Source organism: Pomacea canaliculata, linkage group LG2, assembly GCF_003073045.1.
Source record: "Pomacea canaliculata isolate SZHN2017 linkage group LG2, ASM307304v1, whole genome shotgun sequence".
Lineage (NCBI taxonomy): Eukaryota > Metazoa > Mollusca > Gastropoda > Architaenioglossa > Ampullariidae > Pomacea > Pomacea canaliculata.
This window is the reverse complement of record NC_037591.1, coordinates 41,385,911-41,397,714: the sequence shown is the minus strand read 5'-3', so window position 1 is coordinate 41,397,714 and position 11,804 is coordinate 41,385,911. Positions and strand designations below refer to the sequence as shown.

The following is an 11,804-nucleotide window of genomic DNA, read 5'->3' as shown; positions in this document are numbered from 1 at the left end:
TTACCAGGAGGGAGGAGACAGTCCGGAAACCAAGTCAACTAATAAAAGAGGACAAGTGTTGAGGATTGAGGATTCTGGCGATAACACTAAGTGTTTCTATCTCTGTGATGTTTCTGTTTATCTCAAGAGCTGCTGGAGGCTTCGGACAAGTGGCTGACGGGCGGCGCCAACAAACAAACTGTTGTGTGCGGTTCTTGAGATAGACCTCCAGATACCTGCACAGTCACGTGACTTGACGAGGCAAGACAAGTCAGCTATTCAAGTACTGTTCACGGAAATTATCGGCCATCAACAACGAGGAGGGTTTGATGAAGATAAGACAGTTACCAAAATAATTTTCTGCCCCCCTGAATTCTCCCAACGTAATGTCCTCCCTACAAATCGTTTTCTGTTTTTCTCAGCGGAGGTAGGTTTATTCATTAGGAAGAAGTACAAAAGTCCATTTTCCTCTGAAGTGTTGTGTCTCTGCGTGTGTCAGGAAATCAGAAGAGAGCAGCATGCACGTGAGATTGGCTGCATCATGCTGTCATAACCAGACTAGTTTTATTTGTCTAGTTTTCTTGTTATTTTGACGAGACATACCCACATTGTGGTCCACTTATTTGTAATCCTCCGACAAACTGCAGGTGACCCGGACACTATGTCAAAAGAGGTTAAAGCTTAGTTTTACAGAGGAGGTTTTTTCCAATAATAATAATAACAACAACAAAAGTTTTAAAACATGCCTCCAAGGAACCGGAGTAAGATGACCTTTGTGAAGCCTTTAATTTCTCATCGGACATTAGTGTGATGGTTTTCACAGGTCGTGTGAGATGAAGCTGCGATCATCTAATCACAGTTTACAACAAAAGTGCAAGGAACACGAATACTGTACTTGTGATTTTTTGTTTACAATGTCGAACAATGAGCACTAATATCAGTAACTTAACTGACTGGCTCAGATTTGTTGTTTACAATATCTTGCTCCCAACACTTATCTAAAAGTGCAAAATAAAACTAGCCTGTCCCTTATCTTTCAGACCTGTTTGTGCACGGGTTCAAGTTGAGTTGACAGACACAAAACATAGTTACCGACAGGTACTTGAAAAGGTAGTGTTTCCATGTATCTTGTAAACAGCAGCCATGTCTACATCTTTCTTTGTAATTTTGATATAATAACTTGGTGTTAAGTCTGTCAGGGTTGTCAGGTGTGTATTGAATAATAATCCGTGCATGTCATGCTGAAGAAACATGAAAAGTAGTCTGCATTATTATCTGAATTGGTATCTATGCATTCACACACGCACACACACTGCCGATGTGTACTAATAAAATAAATAATAACAAAAAAAACCAAAGGCACCAAACTTTATACAATACTAATTTGACATGATTACCAGCTCTATCAGTACAAAATTTACAAGTGGTTTCTTAACTGAGGCTGTTTTCAGCAGTTTTGACAAAACCACTGGCATTTAGGAACAGATGTGAGGCTGAGACATTTGAAACCATGACATTCTTTCATTGTGTAGCTAGTTTAGTATAATACAGGCTTAATCAGTTTTATCATTATTTCTATCAGTCATCTAGATATGGAAATTTATGCTAGTATAGGTAGTTTGAGTTCCCCATTTTCTTTTGTTTTTCATGCACATGCACTCTCCATCGTTCAGAGACTGACAAGTACGTTTCTCACCTGTAAAATCCAGCAAACCTCCGCTGGTGGCCAGACTGGCATCTTTTGGTTCTCAATTCCAGGAAGCAGGTGTACAGAGGGATCCACCCTAAACTGTCAGGTGTAATTCTTAAAAAACAACAACGGATTAGCGCTGAAGGTCGATGTACCCGGCAGCTACCCCGTCTGTGCACCCGTGCCTAGCACACCAACAGACAGGCTACCCAAGGTATTTACGGTAATGTATATAAAGTTCGTGTCGTGTGTTATTGCTTACTATTACTTTCATCCACAGACTTCTTTCTGATTATCATTTCAAGAACACGACGAGGGAAGCGTGATGGACGTCTACAGTTCTGTTTCTGAAAGGGAGATAAAAACATCAAACCATCGTGGTTACTCATCATTATTACCTCGTTATTGTCGTAATGTTATTTTAGACTGTCTAATGTTTTTATGTAAAGGTAGTTTTTATATAGATTTTCCTTCGTTAGCTTTAGATTAAATTTCGTGTAAAATTCCTTCTACAACAAACATATTTATCTTTTTTAAAGAATACATACTATCTTTCAGTGTTGTAAATAAACATTTGTTGTTATTATCAGGAGTTGGTACGCAGATTTCCTCGCAGCCGCCATTGTTACGTCCACACCCATTGGGTCCTACAACAGCAATTCAGTACACAATATTGTGAGGAATTTGATACATTTCTTATACACTTTTATTGAATAATATTAGATGTAAAATTTAATGTTTAAAAACTTCAATAAATTTATGTTAGTACGTTTGTTTTTAATTAATGCGAGATGTCTAGTTACTGCATTTTGTGTCTAACTCCTTGTTAAAAGGCAGCTTTGTGCTTCATCATTCTACTTCTACTGTCTTGGAAAAATGCTGCGCTGGAGTTTATATAAAATGTAATGGTTATTTACAGTGTTTTAGTGTCTAAAAGAAAATCGGCCGCTGTTCTTTGTTTATAGCAAGGGATACCCTTTGATGTTTTTCTTACTCTCTGATCATTCACTGACCTTTGTCTTCTGTGTCCTCCGAATAGATACGGATATCATTTAATCGTCCCTCAACTGTGATCACTTGGTCTTGTCGCTTTCCATCAGTGCTAATACGACGAATGTATGTAGCTTCAGCCTTGGACCTGGTCATAAAATATCAATACTATCAACATCCAGTAATGTTCGTATATAATAAAATATCACATTAAAGTTACTGTTAAAGTTTCACTGTGGGGTAGTTGCTTTTTGTAACAGATGGGTCTATTTCAGGTCCAGATACTATTATCTCCAAAGTTGGTGATTATCCCTTTAGCGATATACAACTACAAACATTTCCTTTCACATAACGAGGTCGAAACCGCGACTTTACGATATTCCTAATTAACATATATTTTTCTCATCTCTCCCATTGGCTGCAATAGTACATGGATACGTTTTAAGATGTACTAAAAGTGTTAAGAAAGTTGGAATGGATGTACTCTGTAATTCTGTCTGTGACAAACAGTGTGTTGAGGGAGATGTCCATGCCAAAAAAGCTTGAGGAAGGCGTTCTCAAGATCTCCCTAACTTTTCGACCGTTCACATCTGTCCATCCGATCATCCGGCTCTCGCCATCTGCCCAGTACAGTCTCTGACCTGCACGCGCAAACACGATCCAGAAACACAACCGAAGCCCCTCACACACAGATGCATCAAAAACAAATGAACAAACACAAGCAAGTACACACACACACACACACAAATACACAAGCAGTCAAATACAAACGCAATCGCAAGCACGCCGATTGCGACACACAAACATGAATGTGTGCTAACGATCGATTGAATTAACTATTTGCCCATCCTTGTATCATCCATACATTAAAAAATACACACACACACACACACACACACACACACACACACACACACACACACACACACACACACACACACACACACACACACACACACACACACACACATACGCGCACACACACACCACAAACAGAGAAAACAAGTGCAGATGTACGAAACTAACCTAACAAAGAAAATAAAAGAAAAAGAGAAAATGAAATCGAAGAAAGAATAACAAATCAGGCAAGAAAGAAAAGAAGATAAGACAAACAGAAAAAAACATCTCACCAACTCTATCAAGAGCCAGTCCGTGTGGCATGTCGAGGTTGGCGGATCCAGACACGAGTATTCTCCGGTCAGTGCCGTCATAGTTGGCTCGCTCTATTTTAGGCGTCACACCCGCATCAGTCCAGTACATCACCCTGTTTTTTTTCATCCAAAGCATTAAAGACCACTGAACCCCTTGAGTACCTATAAACATTCCAAAGCTAAACAGGATTAAAACGTAGTAGCTGTTACAATAATCATTCAGCAAGTTTACAGTTTATTTCCTGATTCGCTTGTCAATCTTCCTTACTGAGGAGACATCTTAATTGTTGACAACTACAACCAGGGCCGTGCTTAGGGGCAGGCGGACGAGGCATCTGCCTTGGGCCCCGCGCTTGTGATTAATATGTGACTTTAGATCCCAACTAAAACCGTGTGATCGTGGCGTGAGGGCCCCGCACATGCCCTTTGCCTCGGGCCCCGCGGGGGCTAAGAACAGCCCTGACTACAACTACACAACAAATGTAAGCATCTTTTAAAGGGAAACAATTTTATATTGATATTTTATATTTAAATTCTAACTGACAAAGCCTATTTTGTATCTTTACCCGTTGTGTTTGTCCAACTCGATGTCCCCAGGCATGTCTATGTCAGAGTCGAGAACCGTGAGGTAGTTGTTGGTAGACATCCTCACCATCCCAATGAGACGATGACCAGCATCAGTGTAAAAGATTAACCTCGATAGCGAGTCCACAGACATGCCATATGGTCGTGAGCCTGAGACCATTATTTGTCATGATTTAACATGTAGTATGAAACTTATTAATGTGATGGATTCAAAGACCACGTGAATATAGGACAGCAGCGGCGAATGAAATTTCGACCGGTATTTTCAAAAATTTATATTTAATATCCTACAATAAAAACAGCTCTCTGTGATACTCCGTCTTAAAGATCATATACAATAGATTTACGTGGTGTACATATTAACAAATATACTTTTTGTTGTCTTGTAGTAAAATCAACTGAAAGACTGTAACTGTCTCGGACGGAGAGCTCACAAATCGGGATGTAGGTCAAAAGTTCGACAATCAGAAGAAATATTTATAAAATATATATACACACAAAAGTACAAAACAGGCATATATTTTATTAGAATATACCTTTTAATTTTAATAGTAATTGCTGTTTTTTTTCTCTTTTTCGGTTGTTTGAGTACAAATCCACGTCAAATCGAGTTACATGCAACAAATGTCACCATGGCGCTCAAGTAAACAAACCACCACGTGGTGGTTTTAAGACGAGAAAATACCTGATTGGCTGACTTTTCAGCCTTTAAAGGGAAGTAATCGATGGAGGAACAAGTTCTAAAAGTTCCAGTGTTGCCTCCCTTACCCTGGGCTGTGGGAGCGGGCAAATTATTAGAAGCAGTTTTCCCCTCAGCCGACTGAGGGAACCGGGCGATTTTAAGTGTTTTATTAAATGGTTTTCTGAATTTTCTTCTTTTATTTTTACGAACTCATGATAAAATTTATTTAAGACTCTTACAGCAAAACAAATTTAGGGATCAAATATGGTTCAGGCTAATTATTGCCCACACTATTTGTGGACATCACCTCTGACAAAGAAGGGAAAGCTTGATGAAACTACAGAGTTTTGAGACTGTTGAACATTACAATTACACACCATTTAACTACACACTGTATATCTTTGCTACTATTGTTTATTTATTGTCACCCTAATGTTTGTACTTTTTGACATCACTTTTATAAACCTCAAATAAAGTCACTTTTAAAGAGCTGATGGATTAAACTTGGCTGAAGTGTGGCCTTTTAGGTGAGGAAAGTATAAGCCTAAAATCGCACAGTTCTTATAAGAAACAACAACATTTAGTAGAAGAAAGACGGAAGGGCAGCAGGTGTTTACCTGGATTAAATTGGCAAACAACCATAACATCACTGCCGTCCAGGTTGGCGGAGCGAATTGCTCCCCGCTTGATGTCTGTCCAGTAGATGCGAGCGTTTGGTGGGTCGTAGTCCACAGCCATGGGATTCTGACGATTCTGACTTCTGTCCACTGGGATGACAAAGGTGTCCTGTGTGTTGATGTCAATTCGTTTGATGGCATTCGGCGTGGACGTGGTGACAAGCATGAACTTTCTTGGAGGTGTAATGGCTGTTAACACGAGAAACAATCTAAGTAAATCCAGGCCCGAATAAATAAATTCCTGTGTACTAGTATCCTCATATTTCTGCCAGTAATTTAACAAAAATACTAGCTATGTTATTAATGCTTTGTTCAGAAAGACAATAGTATTTTGTTTAAGGATTGTGTGTGTGTGTGTGTGTGTGTGTTTAGTTTAGACAAAATACGTTTTTAATGCTTATAGTTATTGTTAGATATTTATGTTACCTACACGGCGAATCGTCTGGAGTAAGACATTTACTGCTGTTTGGAGACGTTGGTATACAGATGTAGGTACAACCTCCCTTGTTTATTCTGCATGCATTAGATTCTGAATATAACAAGTGAAAGTCATTGGTCGAATTAAGCACTAAGGACAATGAATAATATATACAAATAATATATTCATAAGGACAATAAATGTTCAGAAGAATTCATCAGACCATTCTCGTTTTTCTTACAGTGCAAGTTTCTAGACTTACAGTTGAAATACCTTTAACAATTTATCTTTCATAAAGAACGACTCTCGCTGTTTTCATCTACACAAAGAACATTCACGATCCTCCATTTCTCTACAAAGTCCTCACTGACCTTTAGTCTGTGTCTCGTCTCCGTAGAAACGGATATCGTTGAGTCGTCCAAAGGCAGTTAACAATTTCTTTTCTGTTTTCCCATCCGTGTTAATGCGGTAAATATATGTTGTTGCAGCCTGTGGACTGTTAAAAACCCTGAACTGAGTAGATAGGAATACAAACTGAACACAATGATGCCTTGTTTACATTCAACAACTTCAGAGGAATAATTCTAAAAATGTTTTTACAGATTTTTCTTTGAGAATCAAATGTCTGGGAAAGTAGGAAGCGAAAGGTGGGTTTTCCAAAGTAGAAACTGCTCCTGATATTTTGAGAGTGTTAACCTGTTATTTCTCCAGTCCGTGACATACAGGTCATTTTTGTAGATGTCCATCCCAAAGAAGCGCGAGCCTGGTTTTCTAAAAAGAACTCCGGTACTCTGACCCTCCAGGTCTGTCCAGCCTATCAGCTGTGCTGCAGCATCCGCCCAATACAGTCTTCCTCCTACACACACCAGTGAAAATATTAATGTCCCCAAAATTCCAATTGATGTTCTTAAAATCTTACTATAATCTTTGTAATGTTTAAAAGCGTGGTCGTCAAATCTTTGTCTGTGGACACGATTGTTCGACCAGGCTCTCACTAAACACTCAGTCCTTTTTCAACAAAACGTGCCGAACAGCTATCCACACATCTGTTATCGGACTAATTAACTGTTAACTAAACAATGGATTCACTGATGACGATAAACGATGGTCATACGATGGTGTGCAGCGACAAGAGATTCGAACAGGAGAACTTCGTATTTGCTGTCAAATGACTTTGGGTGGCCCGGCGCAACGACACAAGAAATTGTGAGTCCCCTTAATGCACTGGGATACGAAACAATGGAACTCGAAGCAACAAGTCCATTGAGACACCATTGTTTAGGACAATTCCACAGCTGACATTCTATGATGTATGAAAGTTAATATGCAATGTCCAGAATCTGAACTGTTTATAAACGAAGGATGAAACACAGAAATTTGCAACGGGGACAGGATGTGGTAGCTATGAACGCTGATGGGTTTTCATGTAGTTAAAAAAAAACCTAAACTAAACAATAACGATGGTAACAATGCCAACAAAGAAAAGACATAAAAGAATATCCCACCATGTTTGTCCAGAGCCAGTGCGACTGGCAGGTCGAGAAGTTCGAATCCTGAAACCAGTATTTTCCGGTCAGTGCCGTCATAGTTGGCTCGCTCTATTTTAGGCGTCACACCCACATCAGTCCAGTACATCACCCTGTAGGTCATAATACATCAGACAGTATATCACCCTTTACGTCACAATACATCACACAGTATATCACCCTGTACGTCACCAATACACCACACAGTACATTACCCTGTATGTCACAATACATCACACTACAAGTACCCCCACAGTCCATACACTGCACACCGCAAAGTACAATACACAATACATAACAGTACATCAAACTGAACATCACACTATTCTTGCACCGAGGTAGAGAAGGTGTTTTACCGATATTGTCGCCTGCTTCTCTCTTCTTGCTCAGTAAACTTTTAGAAATTATTCTTATAGTTCACATTTCAGTAAACAAATCAGAAATTTCAAAGATATAATGTAATTGTCTTAACTGTCAACATGGTAACCTTTGATATAAATCCTGAGAACTCGATATTTTAATGTTACCCATTGTCTTTGTCCAGCTCGATGTCTCTGGGCACATCGATGTCGGAGTCAATGACGATGTGGTGGTAGTTGTACTTGCTGTACAATGTTATCAAGCCAAAGACTTTCTCACCTAAATCAGTGTAGATGAGAAGCCTGGACTGAGAGTCCAAAGAAAGACCGTGCGGTGCAGCCTCTAAAACAGAAATCTCTTTTTCATTAATTACTACAAAAACACATTAAAAAGTGTATCGTTGTGTATATTTTTTCTTGATGACAAAGTTTATAAAATAATTTCTAAAAAGCATTCAGCATAACTGAAACAGTTAAATCAAACCGCAAAGGGTAAAACAAATGACTGCTCCAAGACCTTTGTAAAGTTTACCTTCAGCTAAAATTGCTGGACTCTTAATGAAAAAAAAAACTGTCTATGAAGAAAACAAATTTTGCTCTAAATAGTTTTTAATTAAAAAATATCGTACACCCACTGTAGTCAGTAGCACCGAGTATAAGTAAGCTTACTTTGACCCAGCTGGCGAAGGAGCCGTACGTTACTGCCGCCATCTTTAGCTGAGCGGATGGTCCTCTCCTCCACGTCCGTCCAGTAGACGCGGCCCTCCACAGGATCGTAGTCCACGGCAATCGGTTTCTTCAGCCCGTCGATCGGAATGGTTGAGATTTTTGAGGATGACAGGTCTATTCGATGAATATTGGCGGGCCCAGATTTTGCGACAAGAAGAAACTTCCTGGGAGTACGTGCTGTAGACAAGACTTATTTGTAGACTTACAAAATCACATGATTTACAAAGTCAGTGATTTAAAGAATATGATTCGACTTACTTTATTGCGAACAACGTTCCTAATACTATATGAGCGAGTATTGTTCTTATTAGACATCTGTTGTATGCTCTCACACTCATGTATTCTGTCTTTCTGTGATTCCTGTACAAATACCTTGTACATCTTGTACTTGAGCTGCCAGAATAAGCGCACACGAAAGAAGCCAGGTGGTCATCGTGGTCACACCACAGTTCAGTGAACCCTGCAGTCATCACAAGAGATTGACAGGTCTACAGACCAATGTGCCATCCCATTGTTTTTAAAAGCTTCATTTTGTGTTTTAAGACAATGTTTGTTGTTTAGCAATCATTATCGTTAACAATATTCTCAAAAGCTCGATTTCAAACAGTTTTGGCTTTGCATGTTTGGACTCATGTTCTGACCTCCGTAGATGATTTTTTTCTGAGTGTGATGTGACGTAGCGTCGATATGAAGTCGTGTCACTTTTATTTTTAGCCATCGCGTCATTTTTATTTTTAGCCGTGATCGGGATTTCCCGTAAAGCCCGGTGGTCTGCTTGACGATGTGACTGCGTGTTTGGGCTTCCTGTAGAATGTTTGGACACTTGTCATCAATAGAAAAATCATCGGTTGTCGCGAGTTCACATGTCGTGTTGGGAACTGATCTTTCTGTACATGTGATAATTGTTTACAGAACTGGTTGCTTGCAGCATTACAACCATTTGCTGGCTCATCCAAAGACACCAGCTTCCCTTCTTTTGTTAAAGGTTTCATGCCTTCTCTTTTTATCTCTCATATGTTTTTCTCTGGACGTAAATCATCGATAATAACTTTTAAAGTGCGTTTTTTTGGTTTATTCTAGAATACTCCATATAATAGTAAAGATACATATTTTGCAGTTATATCTTATATTTTTTTCTAACCATGGTGTAAACTCAAATAAAGAAACACATAATAGATTATAGGGGACTTTTTAGTGTAATATTACAACATTTGTTCTTGTCATGTTTACTCTAACCTCCCCCACCCCAATATGTATCTATATACTATGCTTGATGTTGCTAAAAAGAGGATGCATGGAAAAGACGACCGTTAAGTAGAAATCTTATTATGATTGCTAAAGTGTGCACACAGCAATTATACTAACGAGGCACCATTGTAGAAGAATATCTTCAGTCCCTGCGCCCCTGCAAACCCTTTTGATGCTTTTGGAAGAAGTGAGGGCTTGTATCAGAGCAAAATTAAGACGCTTAGACTGTGTGAACTATCCATGAAGGATATTTCTGCGAGTTGTGTTGCATTTAATAAGCAAGCAGCTTATGTATCGTTAATTGTGTGACCTTTGAACTAGTAACAGATATCCTGTTCTTACAGCTGGCACAGTTCAAAACACAAGACAATGTTTAGACTATGAAAGTCACTGTAAAACATCCAAAGTAATAACACCATGCTGCCATACCAAGAATAAGACAGGGTAATACCACAGTCTTACTGTAGTAGTAGAACTTATTAAAAACATGTTTAAAATCGCTCACCCGATGACAGAAATTCTTCAATGAACCTTAGCCTTCCCGTTGATCACTTACTTTTAATACACAGTAATATAGTTATTTGTGGTTTACTGCGTAGCAACAGGAAGTCAACACCGGTCGCTGCAGGAAAACGTTTCTGAGAAATGATTAGCTTTGCTTACATTAGTGCCTAGTGACACATGAGGTGATATATTTACATATAATAATGGTTTATGAATCATAAGCACACAGTTAAACAAACTGTCCCCAACAGTCAGCATACTTATTTCTAAAACAGTATATTTCTTGGGTGATTATTTACAAGTCTGCTTACCATATCACAAGAGCAGGTAGAAAAAAGTTCTGCTCCTCATAAAGCTGGTGACAGCATTGGGCAAACTGAAGCAACTGTAAAGCACTTTGGTACTTAACGTGTTGTGCAGGACTAGTCATGCACCTGACCTCTTGTGCAGAGTGTCACGCATGAGTTCACTCAGTTTATTCAGTGTTAATCCCGTTCGTGACGCTCGTTCGCTGATTGTGATTTTTGGTTGCAACGAGCCGCCAGCTGTTTCCGCTTTGTGTAGAGAGACAACTTCAGGTCCTACTACGAATATATATATATATGTGTGTGTGTGTGCATGCACCTGGTTTTCCGGTGTACGATTTGTGTTTGTGTGAAAATACGGCGCCCTCACGAGGTGCAGACAATATAATTATACATTGGCATTGAAACCATGTGTTTTACAGTACCGAACCCCTGGATTTGATCATACAGAATATACATCAGTTGTCTCTTTATAAATGTATACTATGGAGTGTAAAACCGTACAAAATTTCAGTTATACAATTCTATCGTTGCTCAAGAATTCTTCGTTTTTTTATCGGGAAAAAACTTTATTTTAAAGGAATACAGAGACAACATTCTTTTCGGATTTTAAAATAATAAAAGCATACAGCTGAGTCTTACTTCAATGAGTCTTTGTCACATACGCTCTCTATGTATGACAACAAACCCGTTGCTGTGTAAAAGTACTTTCCTGGCGCTCATTAAAGCCTTGTAGTGAGTTTAGGAAGCACAGAGCCACTGGACAAATTGATGGCCATTGCAAATCATGGCACCACTTCCTGAATTCGCTGGAACCTTTGAAAGGTATTCAGTGATGACATGTTGTAACGTTTTGCGTCCAAGAAATTTTTTTTCTGATGGAATTGTTGTTCTTGAACTCTGTCCATTCAATAGACATTCAATAATCTATATTCTATATGAAGTGTGTCGCGCTTCTGTA

The 11,804-nt window shown here is 39.0% G+C and overlaps 1 protein-coding gene across 4 annotated transcripts; it reads right to left on the bottom strand.

Annotated features, from left to right (window-relative positions):
- Nucleotides 1–1,333: 1,333 nt before the first annotated feature.
- LOC112557840 (low-density lipoprotein receptor-related protein 5-like) lies at nucleotides 1,334–10,986 on the bottom strand. 4 transcript variants are annotated; one of them, XM_025227916.1, is made up of 15 exons: nucleotides 10,850–10,984; nucleotides 9,159–9,246; nucleotides 8,727–8,963; nucleotides 8,226–8,400; nucleotides 7,678–7,811; nucleotides 6,869–7,028; nucleotides 6,544–6,668; nucleotides 6,185–6,283; nucleotides 5,695–5,943; nucleotides 4,377–4,545; nucleotides 3,790–3,923; nucleotides 3,144–3,300; nucleotides 2,683–2,807; nucleotides 2,218–2,316; nucleotides 1,334–2,016 (listed from the first exon to the last, which is right to left on the bottom strand). In XM_025227916.1, exons 1-15 carry the CDS (start codon nucleotides 10,850–10,852, stop codon nucleotides 2,003–2,005), a joined length of 1,968 nt encoding a protein of 655 aa, XP_025083701.1. In that variant the 5' UTR covers nucleotides 10,853–10,984; the 3' UTR covers nucleotides 1,334–2,002. The 4 variants fall into 4 exon arrangements, with proteins under 4 accessions (XP_025083701.1, XP_025083702.1, XP_025083703.1 ...); XM_025227917.1 differs by lacking the exon at nucleotides 10,850–10,984 and adding an exon at nucleotides 10,540–10,796; XM_025227918.1 differs by lacking the exon at nucleotides 10,850–10,984 and adding an exon at nucleotides 10,591–10,613.
- Nucleotides 10,987–11,804: the final 818 nt, after the last annotated feature.